Source organism: Sander lucioperca, chromosome 9 (assembly GCF_008315115.2).
Source record: "Sander lucioperca isolate FBNREF2018 chromosome 9, SLUC_FBN_1.2, whole genome shotgun sequence".
NCBI lineage: Eukaryota > Metazoa > Chordata > Actinopteri > Perciformes > Percidae > Sander > Sander lucioperca.
In genome coordinates this window covers 13,253,113-13,280,869 of record NC_050181.1, presented here as the reverse complement: position 1 = coordinate 13,280,869, position 27,757 = coordinate 13,253,113, and the positions used below count along the sequence as shown (strand labels likewise).

Sequence of the window (27,757 nt, the reverse complement as noted above, 5' to 3'; positions counted from 1 at the left end):
CGCAATGGCGGACCCGTCAACGAAACCAATCAGAGCAGACTGGGCTTTTTTGGGAGGGGTTTTATAGAGACAGGCGCTAAAACAGAACGTTTAAGACAGAGGATGAAGAAAGATATATTCAGAGAGATAGTATAAGAAAGATAATGTGTTAACATTTACAACAACTACTACAACTACAACAACTATGAACCTAAAAATGAGCACAATATGGGACCTTTAACCATATATATACATTATGTGAGTGTCAGATTCACAGACTTACATACATAAAGTGAATTTCTTTACTGCAAAGTCATTAAACTATTAACCAAATTCATTTGAGAATGATATGTTGATGCTAATCTTCCATGCGTGGACGATTAGCATTAGCATAGCAAGGACGACTAGCATTAGCATAGCGAGAATGATGTGTACTGGCATCAAATCAATTGATGCTTCCACAGGCAATTCAAGGCTGATAAAGTGATTATGGATGATGTGAATGTGTTTATATGGATGTGCTTATGGTTATTTGCGTGATTTTGTATGTGGTTGTGCATGCACACACTTGTACATATGCATGTGAATATGAGCGGGGGCAATCATAAAAGTGCTGAACTTGAGAGTCTCTGGCCTGTGATCTAAGCAATCTCTTAATAAGGTCTGTGCTCCCTCAACTTGCTGAAACAGCGCTTTACAGATCGATTCCATAAAAATGCAAACATTTCTCGCTTAACCCTCTGCTGCTACACATTACTTTACATCCCCTTCTTGTTTATTTCCTCTTCCTCCTTCAATTGCTTGTTAGACTAGTGAATTTGCAAAGTGGATACCTCCCTACTTCAACCATTCCCCCAGCCTTACAAACCCGTGCAGACACACACACACACACACACACACACTGTCTACTTTGACAACAATTGAAGCTCTTAATTGCCAGCGGCTCTGAATCTTCTCTTGTCAAGATGGAAACAATCGATAGCTTTTGGACTTTCAACTTTCCCCCCCTCTGACATAAATGATAAATTTACGTATCAAACAGCTCCCTAAGCAGTGGCTGAAAGTGGGGGCCTGTGTATTTAGAAACATATGCATGTCTGTCTTCAGGCTTGGCTTGGGATAACAGTGTTGGCGCGGAAATGAGCTCATCAGATGGGATGCTAATGAAAGGGAAGTGTCAGGGTGAGTTGGCAGTGTGTTCGGCCTGGAATATTTCATTGCAGGGTGTGTTTGATATCATGGAGGGGAAGTGACAACTGACATAGCAGGAACATCCCAGAGCTCATTACCTGATAGACAGACAATCAATGCTGCAAATTTCTGGACGGATCTGGAGCAGACATCAGATGTTCCTGCCAATGGCAATCATTTACTGTTTCAAATTAGTTCTCACTGAAGCCTTATGTCACAGTGAATTAAAGTGTGATTGCAAACATAGAGCTGAAAAGTGTACAAGAAAAATTAAAGACTGCAGCACCTGAATGATATATCTTGCTAATAAATGAATAACAGCTTTCTGCAATCAGCAGTCTGTGCTCTCCTCTGGTGGTCAAAAACGGTCAATCTCAACAAACATTCAAACTGACTACCTATACATGTATGGCTTCTGAGTCATAGCTGACACTCCTTTTTAAAGAACTGACTAATTCCCCTGTGAATGCCCAATTGATGCATCTTTCTCTCTGCCTGGAGCACCTCCACTCCCCCATGCTGACCCCAAACTGAACTGTCTTGATCTTTTTGAAGCCTGCAGGAATGATAGCCTGTTGTAAGGCAGAAAAACTGAAATTAAATATTCATCATTCAAGGTGTACAGGGAGATAACAGTAACAAACATATGCACATTTTGAGCGCACTCATGTACCTGACATTTCATTGTATATGGTGTAAACAAAGCAGGCTACAACATGAATAATAACATTTCAAAGATGTGTAAACATTTGATGAACGGTATAGAGAATGCTAGCCGTAGCCAGAGGCCCCAGGTAAAGCAGATTGCTATTGTCTTTCATCTCTGCTCAGTTCTTGTCGGATCACTGAGGTCTGGCTGGAAGGTTTAATGAGCCCACAACCCTCACACTCACCAGGGATTCAATGAGCTCGATGTTTTGTGTATACAGTATGTGCGTGTCTCTCTTTAACTACAGGTCAGGGTTCATCTTTGCATTACCTCACACATTTTTTCTGTGAAATTCGACAGAGAACTTTGTACCTTTATGGCTGGTCATTTTTTGTAAACAAACATAACACAACAAACAACTAAAAACTAGACTGAATATTTCTTATTCTTCCCATAGGAGACCCATTATACAGTATATATATATATATTAGGGCTGTCAAAATAACGCGTTCATTTCGATTAATTAATCTGAGAAAAAATAACGCTTTAAAAAAAATAACTCAGATTAATCCATTCCAGCCGTTCTAGCCACCATTGGACTGTAAAATGAAGGAGGGAGACGAGAATGTGCTGCCTGGATCATTAATTGGAACATTTACTTGTAAAAATCTCCTGCCACCGAAATCTGGGTGCCACTGATATGTCTGCGCTCTTCTCTCGGATGCTCTGAACCAGACGGCAACACAAACACCGCTGCACGTGACGCTAGTTAACACTATACTCGACAGCAGCTTACGTTAGCCTACCGCTAGCTAGTAGCTGGATTAAAAACGGTTAAAATGCTGACAGCTAACGCTAAACGGTGTAAAGTTTGACTGTGATTTAGCCGTCGGAAAAACAACACAGACGGTGCGTTCAATGAAACTGGTAAACTACAGCCTCGTGGTGCATTTGAAGTTATTGTAAATGTCCTTTTCCCACCTGGTGGTAGTTTATGTCATTCAACAGCAATTTACTAGTGAAATAAGTTATTGTTATTGTTATACATTATTATTAAATCATTTAATTTTGACCATATGGCCTTAGCAATAAACAAGCCGTTCTTTAATGTCACCGACTGTTGTTTAGTACCCTTTTTTTTTCTTTTCTTTTTTTACTTTCTTAAAAAGTATCGGTTCAGGCACCGTTAATTATGGATGTGATTAATTTTGATTAATTACAGAGTATGTAATTAATTAAATTAATTTTTTTAATCGATTGACAGCCCTAATATATATATATATATATATATATATATATATATATATATACATACTGTTATCAGATTCCTACTAGTATTTTGTGTTTCTACTAGAACATGTTTACATGCTTTAAACACTTTTTCTTTCTTTTTTTTTATGATCAGTTTTTTTTATTATTTTTATATTTTTGAACACAGAACATACAGAACAAACAACTACAATCAAACAAGAACCAAAACCCTCTCCCACCCCCCACCCTCTGCGGTCTCGGGGAAAACAAAACAAACCAATATACAACAAAACAAAAAAAACAAAAATCACACCTTGCCTGGTCGCTCTCCTCTCATTCTTGTGGTGTTGAGGTCACTAGGACCGATACCTGTGCTGCTGCATTTTTCCATAGGTCTACAGTTGATGACTTGGCTTTGTTAATCCTTGCTGTAGAGAGTTTAAGCATAACTATGTCTAGAAAATACGCCAACCACTGTTTTATACAAAGCGAGTAGGGGGGGAGCCGGCATTGAGCTATCATTTTCTTGGTTGCGGTTGAGCCAGCTAGCCAAAGTTTCTTCTGTCTCCCAAGCAAATGTAATTTAGAGTCGTCATTAAGCAACAAAACAATCGGGTCAGTAGGAAGTCGACATCCTATCACATCAGATATTATTGATGTTGTTTTATGACGAAACTTGTAGTTCTGAAAGTAAAGTTGCACAACTTAAGGTAATGTTTATATTTAATGTATGCCTTAGTGTGAGGTTGATGTCATTTCAGAAAATGTTTTCTTTAAAAATTTTACAATGTAATATGGCACTTAAATGCACTTCATATGTTTAGTTTTTTCAGAGATGATATTCTAAGCAATGTAGGCAACAAAAATGTAGCTTTTTCCGAAAAATTAAACCAAACTATTGTATATTATTGCTCTTCAATAAAACAAAATTATTTTTTTTCGATTACTCGATTAATCGATGGAATAATCAATAGAATATTCGATTACTAAAATAATCGATAGCTGCAGCCCTACCGTTTAGTTTAAAATAGACGAGGAAGCAGGGCATGCTTTAGGGCGTGGCTACACAACAACCTGTCTAACAGGACAGAGGCTTAGCTTTCTCTGGTGTTAGCATGTAGTAGAGCTGGGCAATATATCGGTATTATATCGATATCGTGATATGAGACTTGATATTGTCTTAGATTTTGGATATCGTAATATCGCCCAGCCCTAGCATGTAGCTAAATGTAGTTAGTAGTAGGGCTGAACGATTTTTGAAAATAATCTAATTGCGATTTTTTTCCCAAATATTGCGATTTCGATTCGATTATTTTTTTAAGCTCTTTGTCTTCTGTATTATTCAACAAAGACAAACAATAAATCATTTTATAGTATGAACAACACACAATTACACACTAGACAGTTAAAAAAGTAAAAATATAGTATATACACACACACACACACACACACACACACACACACACAACAGTGTATTTTTTTTTTTACAGTGCACAGAGAGGAGCTGCCTCCAGCCCCTCCCCCTCGTGAAGTTGCGTGCTGCCGTGTGCACTTGTTCAGAGAGGCTATCATTGCGTTAGCTAGTTGCTGGTGTTCTTGCCATGGGATTAACTGTACTAATAAAACCGTTGAAACACCGCGGCCACGCTGCTGTGAAAGCTCCCCGAACGTCATTTATCAGAGTCTGGTTGTTACCCCTCTCAGTGGCAGCTCCTCCACTCCATATCTTTATAATGGAGCTAACCGCTAACCGGAGCTAACCGCTAATCAGAGCTAGTTGCCAACCGAGCCTTCAGTTCTGCATGTCTGTATCCATTAACTGCACGTATGGACTCGAGCCTGAATAAAACCCTTCATTTTATTAAAATGGCTGTAAAAGTTTTAAACTACAACTCAGAGTTGTTTGAATGACAGATATCAGCTCAAGGTACAGTGTAGCGTTAGCATGCTAAGTTGATGCTTTCTCTGCGGAGTGCAGACTGATTTGCTCTCGCGAGTCATGTGACCAAATCGCAGCCTTTGCGATTAGGAAATCGCGTTTTAACATATCGCGATATTATCGCAAATGCAATTAATCGTTCAGCCCTAGTTAGTAGTGGACTGTAACAGAGTATAGCCACAGTTTCTACCATCAAAAATCACCAATACAGGCTTCTAAACCAAACACCACACAATGGGATGTTCCAGCAGAAATGTTTTTCGAAATTGAGGAGAAAATAACACAACTGCAACCAAGATTACAGGTTTCTCTAGAGTTAGCATGTAGCTTCATGTGGCAGTGTATGTAACGTTAATACCTCAGTAGCGTGCCTGGAGCAGATAACCATAGAGTGCCCAGAGTAGGAAAACTGTTTAACCAGTGCGTTCAGAACAGTGTGAAATTTGAGGGTTTTGGCTCAGGGATTTCTTTGAAATATGTTTACCTCATTATTTTAAGATTTGGCCACATTTAATATGAACATCCAACATCATAACTATATAGATATGACAGAAAATAGGGAAAAACACAATAGGTCTCCTTTAACTTTTTCAGTGTAGCTTATATTTTAATTTTAGTTTAACATACAGAATTAATATAACTTGAGACTTATGAGCCATAGATGCTATAAAATAAACAAACAGCAGGTAGGCCAATTGGATAGTAATTTGTCTAATTGCTTAATTGCAGTCATACAGTACCACAAGCTGTCTGCAGAGATCTTTGCCAGGATCACAATGGTTAATGAGATTATCCACTAGTATCTGGCAGCGGGAGAAATGGATGCACATCATCTCTGAGATGATTGAAGGCAGTTTTGTTGATATATGTGATGCACTTCAAAATTTATATCAGTATTAAAAAAGCACACCAAGGTGTGCTTGGGGCTTGACATTTTGTTCCAGGAATTTTAGGTACACCGTTTATCTTTGCTTCAGTAATTTGTATCAACAATCATCTTGTACTAGCTCAAAAGCAGGACATTTCATTCAAATCCTCAAGTTTATTAGATTGATGCCCTGATGCAGTGTATCAACAGGATAATATCCTTCAAAAATATAGAAATATATTGAGCAATTGAGTATCATCTCTGATGATTAGCAGACACTAATGTTATTTCCCAGTGCCTGCATGTAAAGACAGGTCCTTTGGATCCCTGACGACTCTACATGTTACAGTGACATTAGAGATAACATAGGGAGACAACATATAGTAGTCTCTGCCAGAAAAGTACTGTACTGTAAGTCCAATGTTAATGTTAAATTGTGCTAGGAAGGCAAACACACCTCTGTTATCCAGTGAGTAAATGATAGACAAGGACTAAATTGTTGTGTGTGTGTCCACAGAAAAGATTACATTACAATTAAAAAGTCATTTAAATAACAAAAAAGCGTCATCTGTGCCAATAAACTGAATTGAACTACTAACTCCTAATGAATACATATTTAAGCCATGATGAATTTCCTGTCATCATACTAACTACACAATATGGGACCTTTAACCATATACATTATGTGAGTGTCAGATTCACAGACTTTCATAGCTTTGCCTTACATACATAAACTATTACTATGAATAGTTAATTTCCTTTTTAACAATGTAATCCTTAAAAACTACATTGTAATACTGAATGATTTATATTTGTTTGATTAATTGGACTAAAGCTTATTCTGCATATCCTAAATCTTGCTTCTTGCCTCTTTGGCAGTCACATTCCCACATGTCAATTGATTTAGATAAATGATTCCGCTGAAACAAACATCAGGCTGAATCACAGCAAACTGAGGAGAGGGGAATGTGGCAATGAGTAATGATTAGACGAGAGTGCTTTCATCTGAGTGAGTGTATGTACTTTTGTGGCTGTGGGTGGTACTATTTTAGCTGAGGAGAGCATTGGATTAGAACTAGTACTAGTACTAGAAGTACTGGTGGTACTGCTGTCAGGATGAACTGCAAATTGTTGGTTCATCATGATTAATAAAGCCTCTCCCCAGCCCCCCGGCTGTTGTGGATATACAAGATTGAACATGTGTTGAGTCATGTGATTGATACACAGTGGATCATACCAGCTGTAGTTTTTAAAGATGTCATCTTTGAGGCTTTTTGTTGTTGTTGTTGTCACAATGACACTTTTGATGTCTGTTCCACCAAGGCAATTCCCACAACATTTTCATTATGACATCTATTTTTCCTGCAAAGTAGACAACAACTAACAGAGTCTAACCTGCGGAGATGAACTAATGAAGCTTAGTGTAAGTTCATTCAGGAAGACATTTTCTCTCACTCTCTCTCCCAACCTAATCAGCTGACTCTGGGCATGCACTCTTTCAGCTAAACCAACCAGAGGTTGCCACGACCTCTGTGAGCTATCGCGGTGTTGCATTCAATCTTGAAATCTGTTCTCTCTGTTGCTGTCAGTTGTCATTTCAGGCAAAATTGATGCAACCCTCCTCCACTCCATTAACCTCCTGTTGACATCATTCCCAGCGCCCAGGGTTCCTTCATCATCAGAAGCCTGCTTCACATAAACAACCATCCAGATCTGCAGGCTCCTTCTTCATCCCTTCATCTTCTTCATCACCACCACCAGACTCCATCGGGGGGATATTCCTGTATATCCATGGTCTCTATACCCCTTATGAATTTAACATTTATGGAATCTAATTGCCAAAGACTCTTACATATCAACCTATTTTATCAAGTGACATAAGTCTATATAAGATGAAAAGATACCACTCACCATAACACTAAGCTGATGACGTTGTAACATATAGCATTACAACTTTCACTTCCTGGAACGAGAGGACCTGAAGTCACGAGTGAGGCCAGTAGTGAGAGCAGGGGAGGGGTTGAGTAGACGTTTGTAGCCAGCTAACTTTACGAGCAGGGCTTGGACATGCTGAAATACTCTGAGCAGGAGGTTTTGTTCTGAAAGGCCAGAATGTTCTCACACACTGGGTGCCATTAGCAGCCATCCACTGTACTAACACTAAGCTCATGAACAGGCAACTGGTCAAAAGCCACTTTGCAAACATTTAATCAACGTGACATATGTGCACATACTGTCCCTTGGACAGTAAACAAGAACATGTGCAAACACATACAGTACAAATGTTTTGCAAGCCTGTGCCCCCTAATGCGATGTGAACATAAATACACACAACACACTCAGACTTACCACAACCCATTGTGGTAGGTCTGAGTTTATGGTAGGTTCCCAACGATATATAGAAGCACTGGCAAAATCGTTGGCTGCTCTTATAGAACATGTCTAAACTGCAGTGTGTACTAGAGCTTGTTGAGCTTCAAAGACAACTGTAACTGAGAGGAAATACTCTGATCATAAAATGTGCAAGAAGAAACAGCAGGCAAATCAGGAGAAGGCATTTGCAGGGGCAAGGGCAAGGTCAACTATGCTTATCTTTTCCCCCTCCACCTATTATTTTGCATTCTTCAATCTTCACGAGTCCTCCAAGAGGCCAAGTCTTCAGTTCAAGTCATCTTTCTTCTTCCTCTTGATTTCTCTGCCCTCTACCACACACTAATCCCGCTTTCCCTCTCATTGTTCTCATTGCTGTCTTTTGTAACCCAGCTGGTTACCACATGAGCACGCTGAACGCCACCAGTAGCTGCAGTCACTTGGAAGTCTCAGCAGTACCCGGGACATGCACTCTTGGCTTAATTTTACTCACGCTCTATTTACAACAGCTCTGGGTTTTTCCTCTCTTTATCTGTCTCCTCCTATCTTTTGACCTCACCTCTTCCTAGTTCCAGCTGGCAGCTTGGGGATTTGGAAAAGAAACAGTTCTATGGTCAGTATTGTCCCAGTGAGACAGCGACCTAATGGATGTTGAGAAACATTACAACACTGTGGATGGATAACAAGGCTGACTTTGAGAAAAGTTATCCCAAGTGTCACCACTAGGAAAACCAAATTTACAGTTTAAATACGATTTCTGATTTTCACTGCTGAAAGTGGAGCTTTTTGACTGAAGTTCCTGCAGTTGACTGCTGTGAAGCTCCCAGCTATTCTCTCTAGGAGCAGAGTCAAGGGAGCCGTGTGATTTTGTAGACCTGGCCAGTAGCCCAGTGGGCCCTCTGTCATGCTTCTTTGCAGCCTGGCCAGCTTCTTTAGTCAGACATGTAGGCAGTGGGTCGACAAGGGTCAGAAACACAAAGTATCACAAGGCACAGCCGTGTTGTTGGCAACCCCAAACAAGTTCAAAAACATAGTCAGCTGCTGAACCCAGCCATCTCAACTCGCTTGTTTTGAAGTTAGTTGGAAACCATTTTGATGATTTCATACTGACTAGCTGCTCCTTGTTGTTGTACATGTTTGGGACGTCTGCATGACTAATCTCTGCATGACTCATGAGATAATGTGGAACTCTTTAAACTCATTAAACATGTTTTGCCTACATAATCATTCATGTTTTGTTCATCAAACTGTGCCCTTCTTTTGATGGGAATGCTGATGTCAAAGATTGCATGGAACTTACAGTATTTTACCAGGAGCGTATGTTTCCCTTCAAAGAAACACCCAAGAAAAAAAGAAAAGATAGAACAAATTCTGAAAAAAAGAAACCTCATTTTGTTTAGCCCTTGTTTTTCTAATCTCATATCCTGTTAATCATCTTGCGACCTCCTTGGCGGTCTTGCCCCTCTGCAGTAGGTTGGGAACCGCTGATCTAGAGTAATTGCAGTAAGTGCAGAAGACATGTCCTTTTACTATAAATGATGGGGTTCCACACTCAAACACAAACAGTCCACAGGCTGTTTCTAACTCCAGTTACACTAACTGCAGGGTTATGTCATTTCAGCCGAGATGAAACATTTTTCTCCGGGACGTTTATGCTAATGAATCTTTACAGTTTTTGTCTTTGACTTCACCTGAGGCACGACACCTGTGCTGAGCTGGCTGCATATCTGTCTTTGTGGCTGTGGACCAGTGAAATATGGCTGTTTATGGCTGTGTGGTTGGGTTGGAATTACACACCACTATGTTGGTCTCATCTACTTTGCCACTTCTTAAGAGGTCCCAGGGTGATTTTACCAAGACCAGGCTGGTTTATTGAGTGGTTGCACTGTAACATCTATATGGTTGAAGGTCCAATGGCTCAAATTACTCATGGCTATTACACACTGAAAGCCTGTCCTCTACAGTGCAATAAAAGGTGTTACTGCACCCATGAATGGCTCCCTTTAATGCTGTATGTTTGTTTTCTAGATCCTTTTATAAAGCTATTAAATACACATATATGGGCTTTATTAGGTCAGGTCAAGTATCCAATCAATATTTCTCCCTCCATCCTGTTTTCAATTTGCCCATCAATGCCAACACATATCTCTTTCACTGAGTACTCCTGAGGGATATATAGCTTTCATACACAATCATAACCTTGAAATTGTGTCATGCACATTTCCTTCTTTGTACAGTGACCAAAGCTCAATATGGTGAAGCAAAGCAGCCTGTCTGAATCTTTGCTTGTCTTTGTGTTTGTTTGTGTAACCAGCGTGGTAGCTGTTGACAGGATATCAGATTGTTGGGTGGATGGAGATGAAAGCTGACCCCAGTGCCCTATGAGCCAGTAGGACATGGTGTGGTGGAGATGTGGCCCACTGCTAATAGCAGGCTGGAGATCTCCTAAGAATTGGGATTTCCAAAATGCTCAGTGCCAAATTAATATATATATATATATATATAAAAACTACTGCTGAATTTTCTAGAGGGAAACAGTGTTCTCATTTAGGAGGTTTTTGGAAGATTTGGTTTTGGGTGTGCATTGCTAACCAAAGTTACTTACACTTCCTGGATACATCAAGTCTAAATGTTTAAATTCAGAAGTTGCCCGAGTCCCTGTTTGTGGTAGCAAACAAGCCCAGCTGCCAGCTACCTCAACATGTACTCTGTCTCGTAGGCTCAGCCCAGGTCTAGTCCTGTCTTGGTATGCTGACGAGGTCACTGTGACCAGGGCCAACACTGAGAAGAGTCAGGGACCCTGGAATAGAGACTGAGCAAGAGGGGTGGGGGGCAGTGAAATATAAAAGAGACGAACAGAGATAGGGGAAATGATATATAACTAGGCATAGCAATTCACTTAGCATGCGCATACACTTAAAGGTAATCACACACACTGTGATTACCTTGTACCCAGGAGGCGTTTGATACTCATCAGTGGTGCTACTCTGCCCGTCTATTTCTATTTCTATTTCTGTCTGCGGGCTAGGTGATGTCTACAATATCTGGACAAGATCTAGTTTGGCTCATCATTAGCCCATTATAGGCCTACACACAGCCAAGCATGTTTCATTTCAATGCTACTCCAGGCTAATGAACAAGTATCGATTTATCTAACAATCACAGCAACTGCAAAAAGCTGAATTAATTTGGTGTAAGTGACTCACTCTTGCCAACAAACTGCTCTAGCGCCCGCTTTCTTCCTCACATTCTCTCTCTCTCTCTCTCTCTCTCTCTTCCTCTCATCCCTGTGGCAGTGTAAACAAATCCTGACTAGCTAATCAAAAGCTGCAGTGTGTATACTCTCCTACTGCTCCTACTACTCTGTGCGGAGCCATCAGATCCAACATGTACTCTGTGTGCTTAGTTCTGCCTCCAAACACTGACATTATGATAAAGGGATAAGATACTTCCTCAGGCAGAAAAAATACTAAGTATAAATGACTGTAATTGGACTACATTTCAACATAGTACACGATCAATACCTTCAGACTGGTTGCTGGTCTGACAAGGAAGCAAAATATGCTTCCACACTGCACCCATGTGGCCAATATTGTGTACTGAAAGCCATCGGCATCATCGGGCCATTCTGAGTTTGAGTTTTAAGAATGGGCTGAGAATCTGATAATGCCTTCAAGTGCAATATATGGCTCTCAAAAGAGATCTTTGGGACATTAGTCTCAAACAAAGCTTGACTGTTCAAACCTTTCAAAAAGCTGAGATCGCTAAACCTCCCTGATAATCACAATCTTGGGTTTTGGCATCTTTGCGCATCACATGTAGCATTGAAACCAGTTGCAGTTCAGGGTGGACAAACTTTGGACCAGGTGTGTTTAAGTTAAACACATTTTTTAACAATTCAGTTTTATTCAACTAAATGTCATTCACCTCAACTCAAATCCGGTCACTTAAAACACCTATTCGTAGAACTGTTATGTAGTCAGACAGTGGTCTAATATTTTTCACAAAAAGATGCAATGCTAAACTTTCGATCTTACATCATACATTAAAGACCAATGCTCTGCTGAAAAAATAAATGTCATCTGGTGATAAAAAAACTGCTGTGTTCACCAAAAAAAAAAAAAAAAAAAAAAAAAAAAAAAGATGATATGTGTTCAAAAGGTGGCGATGTCCATCCAAGTTTATTGTGACTTTGCAGGTATGCTGAGCCTCCATTACACCAAGTCATGAACATTAAACCACTGAAATTGTAATTCACAACCTTAAATGTTCAGCTAATTAATACACTTTCCTCACAGGAAGTGAGGGAGAGCCGCTACCCACGTTGCCCCTCCACAACTACAAATCAATCTGACTGCTTGGTTACATGAAAGTTAAACAAATTACAAAATGAAGAGCTTCAATTTGTCTGACTCTAGTGCTAGAGACAGACAAAGAAACATACAATATGGCTATAGCGCCTAAAGGTTTATATGCAAGCTTTAATAGGTGGCCGTTACATAGATTACAGCTATAATTGGCCCGTGGTTTGCTTTGAGGACGTTCCCAGGCCTGACTCTCCCGACTGTGACTGTCACTGGGTGTAACTGTTCCCCACCTCCCTGTGTCGCCTGCTCCAATGTACCAGCAGACGTACTGCAGGCTGACTCAACAGACCACACAGACTTCTGGGAAAAGACTATGCAGCTCCATTAGATTGGAGGAACAAGATCAAGTCATGTCCGCCTTGCCCACACCCGCAAATCGCATGCAGACAAGCATAATTTCCTCTTGTGCATATGCCCCCACACACTCACATTTTCCTTGCTGTATTCCTCACAAACATGCACAAATAGTGCCTTCTGTGTTTGTTAACTACACAGGCGTATCTTTAAAAATGTAAAAAAATAAATAAATAATTGAAAATATAAATGAAAAAAATGTCCCAAGTTAGAAGAGGATGTGAAATGTTCTGCCACCCTTTACAATAATTGTGGTTGCTAGAGCTAAATTTAATTAGATCACACAGCTGCTCTGGGTATTCATTTGAAACTAGTAATGGTTAACCCTTTGAGAACCAAGGCCAAAAGAGGCTGCCTGGGCCTGCCTTGCTGTATATATAATAGTGATATAATGCTATCATCAAGTGTCTACTTATCTTTTTTTTCCCAGGATAAATTCAGCTTTCCATGTTTGTGAATTACCAAATCTACAGCACCTTTATAACTATAGCGCAAACAAGCCATTACAATGCACAGATTTCCATCCAACACCGGTACAGACAGAGTTTGCTCTACGTAAAACTGTGTAGCATCAATTTCACTGAATTGCACTCAATTCTCAAATACATTTTATAAACTCATAACTTCTTGTGTAAATTTATTAAGCATTTAACTACTTTAATGGCATGGACTTCCCAGTAGGTGGCAGCAGTAGCCAATTTCAATTCCACAAAGTTCCACCAGAAAAATGGACTGATTTCAAAGATATTGTGTGTATGTATTAGGAACAAAGGGATAAAGGATGTACGTAAAATAAAGTGGCAGGGAAGGGAAGACAAAAAGAGACTGCACCCTAACTCAAATTTCCTTACAAAACGTAAAGAAATGGCACTACAGAAACCAAAGTAAGAGCATTAGATGGAATGTATGACTGAAAGAGAAAGTGAGATGGGAGAGAGAGAGAAAGAGAGAGAAAGAAAGAAAGTTACAAGACCTAGAGCGATGAATCTATCCCCCCCCCTTGCAGCCACATGCCCACATGCCGAGGAGGGCATGGATAACTGAGGTTAGAGGTCTGGGGGGAACTGAAGAAGCAGTTGGTGTGTGGAAGGTAGACAAGGGCAGGCAGGGGCAGAGCCAGGAGAGTAAACTATGCCCCGGAGCACAGACGGGTGGAGTGGACCATGTTTCTCTGGTGTGGTACGACCACCTGTTTGTCTGTCTGTCTGTCTGTCTGTCTGTCTGTCTGATCCGGGCCAGAATGGCGTGATCTAGTGCTTAAGGTTGACAGCTTCAGTGTAAACTAAAAACCTGTCAAGGGGTTCACCATGGATAAAAAAACAAAATTTTATATATAAACTATATATCATGATTTTATGTACTTATGTATGCTCTGGCTGGTTTTGCAATCACAGAATGGCTCAGTGTGTACGACGTGTATCATAAACATGGACAAACAGAAAGAGGGAGGCTGGACCACACCGTATATGCTGTCTTTGTAAGCAAAGAAACAGTCCAGTTTCAACTCAATCACACTGTACATTTGACTCAAGGCAACAAAGATACACAGGCATCCACATACTCAGACATACCCGCATAGAGAGTGGAGAGGGCTTGTGAGGGTGTTGAGTGAGGGGGTAAGGGGTCAGACTCTCCGCTGCTGCAAAGGGCACGTGGGAGCACAACTCACACCCATCCTCTGCCATAAACACATGCGCGCACACACACACACACACACACACAGAGCACACAAAGACAACCACGCTGTACATTTATTTAGCTTATATGCAATCAGAATATCGGCATACCCTCCACACATCCACACACAAGCAGAAATGGTCCCCAGGCCCTAAGTAAGATGGACATTACATAGCATATTGTAGATAGAGAGATATGGAGGCCTCTCTTAACAACACCAGAAAACCATATATAGGATTAAATACTGCAATGTTGTGCAAACGTCTGTTAATGTCAAGGAGTGAGAGAGTGACTGCACTGCAGGCAGAGACAAGAGGGCCAAAGGTTAATGAGCTATTATCCAAATGAAGTCAGGCAGATGGTAGCATTGACAAACACATGGCCAAAATGGCTTTCTTGGCAGAAGTCCCAGTCATTACTATCATGTTTGTCATGATCAGGCTTATATGTCAATCAGCCACAGGTTGGAAATTGGACACATCATTATAAATCAGTCAGTAAGCTGATCCTGAGAAGTCCGGTTTTGGGTTAAGAGGCTGGAACATAGCTGATCAAATTTGTCCCTAGAGTGCAGAGTCCTTCCCTGGCTTTTTATGTCCTGACGTCCTATACTGTTACAATAAATTACAAAGTATTTGTAACTTTGCCAGGCTTCTCATCTAAAGGGATTCTATATAGACCTGGTGATAGTTTGAAGCTATAGGAAAGTCACATTCTTAAATGTATAACAATATACAGTAGGTGGTACTTATGTTGGTTGCCTTGTCATCACAATCAATAATTCTCCATCAATAATTTTTAAGACTTCCCTGCTTTATTTTTTTCATCATTATTTTCTGGTTCAAATATGAATTTAGATTTGTTTAAGTCACAAACACTTTCCAAATATGAACTAACTACTTCCTGTTGCCCTTAATGTACAGCAATACATTTGATTGGTTTATTTATTTATTGGCATTCTGTGGTGGTGCTCATCATCATCTTTGCGAATGAGAAGTAAACTGGCAATGACACCATATATATTTTTTACTGTTAAATTACCAACATTTGTTACTGTTATTGCTATAGCTTTGGGTCATGTTAAAAAGGTTTTAGTCATCAATAAATTGTCCAAATAATGCTTGTGTCTCTCTCAGGCCTACATATCCCATCAATTATTGGATTATGGTCTTGTATTAATCTGGTGCCTTTTATAATGTGCATTCATGCTCTGTCAGTTCACCTACACTTCAGGAAACAAACTCTTACCTGCTGTGTTGAGATGCTTAGCTGCTCTGGCTCAAACATACAGGGGCACTTTCCCTTCATTCTCAAGCTCTTCCGTGCGGAGGCCGCATTCCCAGCACCACTCAGGGGGCTCCAGTGAGCCACGACACCAAACCCACCCGGAATTCTAGGAACGTTTTCCCTGTGGTTTCAGGTTACCACATACACACACACACTGAGCACAGATCACAGGCACACACACAACACCCTCCACAGTAGTCTACTGTACTTTTGTTGTTTGTACAGAGTTGGTTTTGTTAGCTTTCCCTCTCTCCTCCTGTGCCTGTCATTCAACACACATACTTATCAATTGGGTTGGACAACAACTTGGACTAACGCTTAAACTTGCAATTGGATTCAAACCAGAATCTCACTCCGATGGTAAATACCACACACTGAAAAACTTTAAGTGGTACGCACATTCACACTAAAACTCTACAAGGGAATCTTGCCGATGCTCGTCGTGGGCCCCAAATTTAGACGTTCAGGTATACATTGCATCACACAAAATTCAGCTCAAATTCTGAAAAAAACATACACTCAATCGAGCTCTTACTGACATTTGTAAAGTCTGCTGTATCCCCCAGGAAAAAGGACAACAGCTTCAGTGTAAAAATAGTCACAACACAGAGAGGTCCGGCTTTGTAAGTCAGATGTGATCATACTGTTTGAGTGTTGATGTGTAGTGGATGTGTGAATGTGTTGTGTATAGAGTGTGTGTGCTTGTCTGTGGCACACAGAAATAGTGTGATGGTCTATAAAGCCATAAGCCAGTGTCACCACGGCTACAGTACAAGCTGTGTGTTTGGATCAAAGCAGAGGTTTGAAGGTGGATTTTCTCTTCCTTTGAAGAGTATTGAAAAGCACTTTGAACTGAGTGAGTCAGTTAGTGTTTGTCATTGATATGGTAAGAGTCAGAGATATGAAGCCTTTCACATACCATGGGATGTGTTACGTGAGAACTACATTTTTCTTTTTTTAAGTCTACACTTCACTACTTCAACAAGTGGCAAATGTGTGATTTCCTTTGGCAGGCACATTGAAGAATGGGTTATGTGCAGTGGTTAAATTGGGCCGGGGCTCTCCGGGGCTCAGCCCCGGCACATAAGCCTGCTCGTTTGTGTCCGGATGTGCCTGCTTGCAGTCAGTTGCCTACTGGAGATATGTCACAAAAAAGTTATGAAAGTGATGCTTTTGAAAACATTTTTCAAGATCTTTGAAATGGCATGTCTATGTTGTCTCGGCGGAGCTGAGATGAGAACAATCGGAACACGGCAACAACCCGCGCAGCACTGCAGACAATTCACCAACTGCGGGTCAACTACATAACGCCTAGTGTCTATGTCGGTAGGATTAACAGATAAAATTCCTTCTCCTAAAGCTAAAAACCCTGTTCGCAGTGGTGGAAGCCCGGTGCTCGGAAGCTCCAACGACCGCTACGAGTTCATGTCGCTGACCAAGCCGTTGAACCGTTGTGTGTGTGTGTGTGTGTGTGTGTGTGGTAGTAGTAGTAGTAGTAAAGAGAGAGAATGGGAGAAGGAAGTTTGTGTGAGGTGGACCTGGTCACCACAGACCCAAATCTTCTCAGCTGCTACTGTCATATGCTGCACTGTCTCTTCATGTGGCACATTGTATGGGTCAATTTTTTATATCATAACAAGGTAATACAATGTGTAATCAAGTGATGACTGATTAACAGTAATGTAAATGCTAAATGCCCTAATACCTGTTGATACTACAACAATGCAAAGGCTCTAAACCTTGCAGTTTTGCACATATCATGTAAGACTCGATTTCTCCATTTCTTTGCACAAAACTCTCCAGAAAGTGCCATTTAATGGTTTATTTTTCAAAAAAAATTCATGGGGGGGCACACCCCCGGACCCTCCTAGGGAGAGCCCCCCCCACATAACAAACCCAATTTAACCCCTGTTTATGTGCCACTACTCAAATTCCCACTTTCAGAAATGAAGGTCACAAAAGGCTGCCAGTATAGAAATGTGATGCATACTGCAAACTTAGATTTTGTTATGTTTTAAAAAAAAAAGTAGAAATTAAACAGAAATTCTGATACAAATTCCATTAGGAACGAGACACAGGCAGAGACAGCTCAAGCATTGCGACATGATGATAAGTGATAAGCATCACATCACAGAACGTGTGCCGAAAAACAACGAGCACTTCATTGCATAGCCGTGGCGTCTTCCAAGAGCAATTTGATGACACAACATGAAATTGTGTTTGTGTGCGCAATTGCATATAATCAGTAGTGCTGACATCAAGGAGGACACATTTTTTAGGGTTTTGTCCATTGTTTCGCTGTTGTTGTGCGTCAGAAATGTGGGTCCAAGCTGAGATACCGAAATGCCAGAGAGGCTAACACAACCCTCTCAAACACACGCAGACCACACAGACCACTATTGGCTGGCACCCAGACACGCAACAGTGAGGACTTTAAACAGGCTCATAGGGGCAATTAAGCCACAAAGGCAGAGGGCTCTCCTAAAGCCACTGCTTCCTGCTGCCACTGACCTACATCCCTCATTTTTTTCCCTTTGTTTCGTTCGTCTCTCCTTATACCCATTGTTTTCTCATCCACACTTCCTTTCCCCCTCCCCAGCATGCCTATCCCTCTAATGTATTTCTCATCCTCCTCTCCTGCTATGAGTTTGATGCCTTGCCAATGGGCAAGCACAGAGGTTAGTGGGTACACTATGCCTACCTCGCCCAGTAGGAACCGCTCCAGTAAAACATGCCAGTCTATTGTGGCATTTTAATTATATTAGCTCTACCCACTCTACAGGCTGGACACACAACAGAAGGGAGAGGCTGCAAAACTGTGTCTCTTCTATAAAAGTGATGAAGAGGAGTCTGAAAGAAGTTGGAAGGAAAATTCCCAAACATACAACATCCACAAGGCACACCATAAAACCTAAACTTGAGGAGGCTGAAACACATAAACACTCGTTAGTAAGAGGCATGTTAAGTCCAAAATTGGCAAATAATTGTAGAGTGAGGCCAAGGAAATCACATTTGTTTACACACCATCTACACAACACTTTCCCCCCATATTTTCTTGTCAACAGCTACACATTTAGAAATACCATAACTCCAAACTCTCTCAATCCAAGCATTTCAGCAGAGGGAATAAATAACTCACAGTTACTGCAATATGATTGCTGTTGTTTTCTTTCTCTCTCTCTCTCTCACAAACACACACACACACACACACACACACACACACACACACACACACACACACACACACACACACACACACAGACACACACAAAATAAGGATGCAGGCCCAAAGTCTTAGCAATGTAATCATGTAGCACAGTTCATGCTTAGGTCCCATGCAGCAGCCCAGGGTTATGGGAAAGGGATGGGCCACTGAATCAGAGCTAAGGAAAAATAGAAAAAAGGGATTGTGGGAGGGACAGAGGAAGGACTGAGATGCCAAACGCAAATGGCAGAGGTGAAAGGGCAAGGCAAGAGGAAAAAAGAAAGGAATATGAAGTCTTTATTTCCATAACTCTTCATTATTTCTCTGATGTCAACTGTTCTCATGACTCTACTGTGCCACCACTCCATTATGTCTGTCTTTATGTTTACGTTAAAAAAAAGAATAAACAAACAACACACCACCTAAATTACTGTAAGATTTCCAATATGTTATTTCCATGGCCTATTAAAGTTCAATCAATATTTGTGAACATGAGCTACTCTCTCTCAAATCCAGAATCCAGAGAAGTATGTCTCAAACCGATTTTGTGAACCCAGGGAAAGTTGAGTGTTCTCAGTTCTGAAACAGAAAATGTACCCATATACTCTGAGCGTTCCCTTTGGTGCTTCAGTGTCATCCATAACATATTTTCCAATTAATTGTCTATGGAGCAGTTCCAGACGTTACACTTGATTACATCCAAATTACAGTTTCCACACTCTAGTTTTACCACTTTTTAGTTTTCATGTTTACTACTATTTTTCGACTGTCTTAGACCATAGGAATAACATGTATGAACATGCACAACATGTATGAATTTTGAAAATGGGCGTAGTTTTCCTTTAACAGATGGAACGGACTTCTGCTCACACATACACAGCACACACAGGCTCAGGCAAAGAGTCCTTCCTCTGCATATAGTAATTAATTTATTGTCCCCTCTGCTAGGGTTTCATTATCCAATTCTCTTGCATTTTTCGAAGTGAGCTCCTCTGACCCGAGAGACCGACACAGAGACAGCAGAGGAGAGGAAAAAAAAAACTATGACTTGATTGGACTAGAAAAAGGAGAATAGCGAGTGAGAGGGGAGCGGGCTTTGCCCGGTGCAGCACTCTCCCTGCAATAACAGAATGGATTCCAGATGTCAAAATGATAAACAAATGGATTGTCATAACCTTATAAAAATGCAAGGCATTCAGAAGCACTCACACTGCTGTATTGTCTGTGGTCCGTCCCCTTGAGCTAATCCAAAAACTTTAGAATCATCCCCAAAGAATAAAGTAATAGTAAGTAATAAAGTAATGAGTTATTAAGCCTCCATTCTTACTGAAGTACACACATATGCACATGCCCTACACACCCACTCGTGCATACAGTACACCCGCTAATGTTTAAATCTCATCCCTATAGCAATTTGACCGCAATGTGACACACACTTGCGCCATGGGGCTTTAGTGTTGAATTACTTTGAATGAATAAGCATTACAAATACTGTAGTAAGTAATAAAAGAAAATGTTCAGGCCCCGGTGCTATTGAGGGGTTAAAATGTTTTTCTCTTCTCATACAGGTCACTACTGAGAAGCACGGTAGTGAGCTTTCTAATACAGTAAGCATTATGATCTTTGACTGCTGACTTGCTTGGCTAGAAGAAGACGGTTTCGTCTGCCTGTGTAAATCAACTCAATACAAAATGAATCCCAAAAGAGTTTGTAGGTCAGAAAATGCTGATGAAGTCCATCTAAATCATCTCCTAACACATGCAGCGTATACAGTTAGGCTGTTCAAACAGGAAGACTTTTACTTTTTTCTACTATACCATCAGCTTAGAATTTAAATGGCAACTCCCTCCTGGTTTAATCAAGTAAGTCCGAGGCTACAGCAAGACCGGACGCGGAAAGTCCGCCACACATAATCCCCCGCTTTAGGGTAGAACTATCATTTTGTTAATCCAAATGATGTTTACAGTTTGCTTCCATGGTTGTTGCAGTCAATTTCCATTGGTGAAACAAATCCCTGCATGAGCTGCATCTGAAATAATTCCAATTTCAGTTATAACGTGACATGCTGCAGACAACATAAGCTACAATACATCTTACCTGTGATTGGTTAACCCGCCATGATTTTTCACTCTTTCCAGGTTCCAATTTACTTGTTTGAACCATGACCACCAGATTTGCTGCTTTTCATGAAAAAAAAAAAACAATAATGGATGGAGGTGGCTATACCTAGCTTGCTGTGTTCAGTCAGGCTTTACCCTAAAGTTAGCCCTTGTCTTACTATCTAACACAGGGACCAATCACTGATCACCATTCCTCTTTCAATACCATTAGCTTCACCTACAGCACTTCGCTTTCAGGATGCTGACAATGATGCCAACATATATCCACCGTGTTCCTCACCACCTGCAACAAGAATCTTAATCAGAGGGTTTTGTTACTGACTGATTATCGAGCTCATGTCCAAAACTGAGCACTTACAACAGGTCTGAATTCTTTATATTTTTTTTTATATTTCAAAAAACTGTTATGAATTGCAATACTATTCCCCTTTGATTTGCCCTCCATACCCAATAATTTTGGATCTGGTTATGTCTGGGAGAAATGTAACAATAAGTTGTTGTCTAATTAAATCTAAACCCTCATTGAGGTTACGCAGACAAAGGAGTGGAAGCGCTGCTGGGTTTCTCTGGTATTCACATACAGGTGGTGTTTGGACATTCCGGGTGTACTGTGTTTATTCCATCCTGTGAAGGGCTCATTGTATGGGTGGAAATTGGTCTCAATTCAAAAAATGTAGAAATGCATGTCTAGGAGTTACTACCTTCTAAAATACATTGCCATGTAAAATCAAGACATTTTGACTTTGCACAAATCCTACAGAGTGCCTTGGATTGATTTTGAAGGAGACATGCATTTTTACATTTTTTGAATCGAGACCAGTTTCCACTCATGCAATGAGCCCATCACAGGATGGAATACACCTCATTGAGGTTACTTCCTCATGTGTTTTCAGTAAATGGGGCTAATAAATATCCTTATGATGTCATGACAGTGGCTATAGCCTGCATCATTGTTTCATAACCTGCACACCCTGTCTCCCAGTATGTGTCAAAAGACAAAACAATGATGGTAATTAGGATAATTATTGTGAAGAAAGATGGCAATGACTTATTTGTGATAAGACTACTACAGTACAATAGCTAAATAATAACTGGCTAATCTAAATAAAGAATGTGGTAATTTAGGTTGATCTTATCTTTCTGGAAAAGATGGTGCAAAGTATTCACACGTGTGATACTGTAAATGTTCAGAGATGTTTGAACACACGCCAACACGCATTTTTAGTTGTAAGTACAACTGCTTGCCCCCCAGTCGCCCCTCTGTCATCGGATGCTGAATGAAAAGAGCAAGGGAATTTCAATCCCCAATGCCTTTGATGTGCTTTGAAGTATTACAACATACAAGTGTGTGTGTGTGTGTGTGTGTTCTCACATGTGGATTTGTGTCTCCTTGCATGAGCACAGTATGATTGTGTCTGAACGAATAACCCCGCCAGCTGTTGACTAGCAAATGGATCCTGTGTGGATTGATATGTGAGTGTTTAAGCTTTTTTGTGTCTACATCCTCCTGTGTGTGGGGAAAACCCACCAAGCCATCAGAGGCTTTGTGTGCCCACCGCACAGGAAGTCAGACTATGACATGGACTAACACCACAGCAGCTTAGCATGTCAATTTTTGCCAATACTATTGGTGTCTTCTTCACACACTTTTTCTCATCTCTTCTCATATTTTCTCACTATTTACCCTTCTCTCATCTCCTTTGCTGTTCTCATGCAACTTTCCCAGGCATGGTGCGGCCAGTGGCAGTAGGAGTGGCAGCGATGTCCGAGTCTTTCCCATGCAGCCTCATAGGAGGGTCTTTGTTCCCCCTCCAGGCTTTGGGGGTCCCCACGGCAGGGCTGTGCCCCACTCCACTGACTCCACAATGGGTCTTTATGCTGCCAAGGCCCTCCTCCCCCACATCACTCCATCATGCTTCCCTCATCAGGGGCACAGGGAGGCACAGGGGGCACCATGGCACCAAAACGTCAAGCCTTTTCATGCCCTGTCCTGTCCCTCTCTCTCTAATACATGCCAAGAGTCAGATCCAGTAGAAGAGGTTTGCTGAATAGCTACAGGCCAATCTGAGCAGTTTATGAGTGGTGCCAAATGTCTCAATAGGGTACTATTTTCTTATTCAACCCAAGAACACTTGACACCACAAGCAAAGGCCTGGCTTTCACCAGGGAGTGTGTGATAACACACCGTTACAACCCATTAGCACTGTTCTTGAAAAACCAGTGCCCTTGGTAATAAAAGTGACACACACTCACTTACACACAAGCAGAGTACAGACATAAAGAACTGTCTTTAAATACAGACAAAGAAGCCATATCTTGACAAGATCGGTATTTCTTGTGTTTTAGGCGTTGAATGGTCACCACGCCCTGTGTTTACTCGCTCATATGTTCCTGATCATGGAACTAGCACACACACATTGGCTGCCTACTGTAGTTTTTGTGCAGACACACTTTGACAGGCCCTGATGAATGGGTGGTCTGCTTAACATGTCTCAGACACTGGCAGATCCTCTGCAGTGGGGAAGAGTAGGAGAGTACTGGGCCAGGTCATAAAGAGAAGAGAAGAGAAGAGAAGAGAAGAGAAGAGAAGAGAAGAGAAGAGAAGAGAAGAGAAGAGAGAATGCCATTTTGAAAGCTAACTATTTCTAAATGAATTAAAGCCAAACTTATTCACGAAAATCTCTGAGAAAATGCTTTTACCCACCACTAAGGATAATAAAAGGGTTCTTTTCGGAATCAGAGACATCTGTTCATGTGCCTAATGTTTTCCCATATACTCATGTAATGCATAATGTATGGCTTAATCAAGCAAAACGGACACAGGCCAAAGAATCTGGCAAACACTCGGGGTGGATCATTTGGAAAAGGCATCCCCGGACCTATGTTTTCCTCTGTCAAGGCCGGCAGTGCCAAGAGCTGAGGTTGCCATGGTAATAGGAGCCACTTTAGGGCCACAGCAGAAGAAGGAGAGCATAACCTTGTCATAATTGTGGACTGAGTTTCTAGAGGGTTTAAGAAACAGATCCAGCAGGCGGAATCAGTTACAGACTCGCATTGGCTCAGTAATCTGCATCAATTCTCTATTCTTCTCATGCTGACTGAGAAAGAACATAACCACACACGCACACGCACACGCACACGCACACAGTTCCAGGGACACACCTATAAATCAGCACAAAATAAAAAACCCTTGTAAATATAAGAAAGAAAGAATGACGTACAAAAAGAGAGAAAAGCACAGCACAGATAACAACTCATTAACTGACTCAAATACAAAAGAGAGGAGAGCGTAGCAACTATTTGTTCTGCCTGCATTCACTCAATGTGGCGATGGATTTAATGACTTCCTTATATGCACATTGATTAATAACAGCCAGCCACGCTGACGTTATCCTACTTTGTTTGTTTCTTTTTCTGAAAATCTGTATGTATTCAAAACTCATACTTTACAATGCAAGGTATTAAAGTTAATAAATCTCAGGTGAAACCTGATGACATGTTTGAGAGGATGCATACAGTTCAAGCCAGCATCTACTGCAGTGTAATTTGGAGAAAATGAAAGTTCTCATATCATAAGTGCTGCCAAAAAATGTGTTTATGCAACAACTGGCCAGGGCAAAGTAGTGCAACAAGATACAAAACATTGCCTAATCACAAAGAACAAACTGATCTCACAACAGCAAGAGTTTAAACCAAAACCAAAATGAATTTATGTTGGCTGCTCTTATTAAATCTGAAAAGAACAATGGATTTTGGGCATATGTAAGGGATAACGTAGAGCAAGCCGGTTATTATTTTTGCAATAATGACCAGCTGGCTCTACATTATCCCGCATCATACAGAGGTTATCTGCCTGCGTCCTGGTTGGGATGGTTAACTTTACCGCTGATTAGTACGGCACTCTGGTGGAAGCCAGGTCGCCCCAGTGAGCGAGCTAACCACAGAGCTAACTAATGCTCTGTTTGCACTGTTGCCAAAAGAGCTGCTAGCGATCCCCGTTTCCTCCACCCTCTCTCTCCCTTTGATCCGCTGATCAGCGTTATGACCACATATTGATTTAAAAATGGTCCGCCAGAGTCTGTGATCAAAACTCTATCTGTGGCAAGGGTCTGTTATACATTACATAGCAACAGTCTGTTATACTAAGCAACGGTCTGTTATACAGAAGAAAAAAACACTATGGAATGCCATAATTGACCAATCAGAATCAACAATGCCGTGTAATAAAAGTTAATAAGGGGTCAGCTGAAGGGGATGATATTGAAAATATCACAATTTCAGTTCAAAAAATCCAAAGTAAGTCACACTAAGTTGCATCAATAATGTGAGTGTCTAGGATGGAATGAATGTCTCATCTTTAATTTGTCAAGTCTTTACTTTCCACAATCTCAGGTTTATAGTGAATGGAGGGGGTAAGGGACTGAACATATTTCTCTTACCTCTCCACCACCTCATCTCCGCTCCAGCACATGGAGTCGTCTACTACATTCTCCCCTTCGCACAGCATCTCTGGCAACGCCGCAAAGAAAGACTTGTAGCGCTGCAGGTACATCAAGAACTCCCTAAGGAAAAACAAGACACATGGGGAAAGAACATACAAAGCACCGGTTTTAATACATACCACATATCTTTCGGAATCACAAGCCACATTAGGAAATATACAATTGAGGAATGCCTTGTGTGACTGTGGCCATATATAATAATAATAGATTGATATTTGGTGTGGTTGGTGGACACACAGCTCAGTACTTTGGTACCATACCACCAACAACAAACAGTATCTGCATTCCATTCATCAATACATGTGACAAATACACGTGACAATATTGATGGTGGCAGAAAACGAGTGGCTTTGAATGTGACCACTTCACTAAGTCAGCACATTTTTCTCAATTATGCTGTGCGGTAAAGCGCTTGCTTCATCGGATCTGCTAACACAACCAGTTTAAGATGTCTCTTCTTAATTATCTGCATACAAGCTGCAACTGTTTTCCTCATGCTTGATATTTTTATGTCATTTATTTATTTATTTTCTATTTTATTTATTTTTTCTCAACTGTCTATATGAATGACCTGAACTGTTTATTGTCTAATGGTTGGAATGGGGAGGATATGGGTGGTTTTGGTGTGATGAGAGCTTTTGTCTTTTGTCTGTCAGTATGTATGTATCTTTGTGATGTATGTTTTTCTTGAGGTCCCCTCAAGTTGTTTTGTTAACTGTCTTGTCTAATTGTGAATGTACTGTATATTTTTGCCTTTAAGGACCCTCTCGAAAACGAGATGCTACATCTCAAGGGGTTATTCCTAATAAAAAGAATTCTGAATATATACGTTATTGATACATACACTGTCATCTCGAGCAAAACAATGGCATAATACATTGTTGCCACCCATGAAGCAGAGCAAGAGGTTATGTGCTGAGTCAGTCAGTGTCGGGAATCGCACATGGAATACGGATGGTTTTGTCACCCAAAAGACCTATAAAAATATCTATACAAGTCACAATATGAGCTCTCATTGCTAGATAAAGTGTGTGAGAGAGTGAAGAGAAATAAGTCCCTTGGGTTCATGCTTACCTAGAGAGTGTTCTCAGACTAGGTTTATTGTTCTTGGAGGGTTTCAGGGGGAACGGGCTGGGAATGATGGGAGTTGGAGTCCAGGGGAGATTGTTGCAAGCAAGGAGGATGCAGGGATGTAAAAGGTGGGGTGTAAGAGAAAGAAAAAAACAACAAAAATGATGACAAGACAAGACACATGGGGAGGAGGGAGAAAAGATAGTCAGTTGACCCTGGAAGAGAGTGATTAATCATGCACATGCAGAGACTATTCACACCACACATGAATCAATAACCATTTCTCCCCACACCACACCATCAATTAAAACAATTACTGCTGTGTAATGTATATGGTAAGTCAGTAAACAAACACACAAACATACTGTATATGCAAATAATTACATATTCACAGGAAAGCCAAAGAAAGTTATGCTGAGCTTCTACATTCATATTTTTCCCCAATAAAAGAAAACATAAATGTTGCTTTACTGTATCCCATTTCATATTTTTCTGCAGTGGACTATTCTCCCTTTTACTGCAGTGGTGTGCTGCCATTTCTCTGAAGTGGTCAGCGCTCACATGGGCTCTGGTCAGGGCTGGCAGCAGGCAGGGAGCTGGATTGTGTTGCCATGAATGGTGGTGGCAGTGCCAGGCCAGACCTGTCAGCTAGGCTGGCATCAGTGCAGTGATTCATGGTTTGGGACAAGGTCAGGCAGGCAACGCTGCAAGTGTGTGTGTGTGTGTGTTTCCGTGTGTGGTGCTATTTAAGCCGAGGCCGGCTGGTGTGCAGAGTTGGTGGTACCCAGCGTCTGGGTAAACAGGAAATTGCTGGTCCGTCAAGATTAATCTTACCCACACTCCTCCTCTCCTGGCACATCGCTGCCAGCTGCTGTGGGCATGGGATGGCTGCCTCAGAGGCCAGGTGGAGGGCATGGACTTCAGTGC

The 27,757-nt window shown here is 41.0% G+C and overlaps 1 protein-coding gene across 3 annotated transcripts in view; it reads right to left on the bottom strand.

Annotated features, from left to right (window-relative positions):
• gpc5c (glypican 5c) overlaps window positions 1–27,757 on the bottom strand; it is a 126,971-nt gene that overhangs the window by 45,050 nt on the left and 54,164 nt on the right. For 2 of the 3 annotated variants that reach the window (XM_031281127.2, XM_031281125.2), the window contains 2 exons: window positions 26,834–26,890; window positions 25,697–25,819 (listed from right to left, as the gene is read on the bottom strand). In XM_031281127.2, coding sequence (XP_031136987.1) covers window positions 25,697–25,819; window positions 26,834–26,890 — 180 coding nt within the window. The remainder of the gene's footprint in view (window positions 1–25,696; window positions 25,820–26,833; window positions 26,891–27,757) is intronic. The other variant, XM_031281126.2, reaches the window with a different exon arrangement.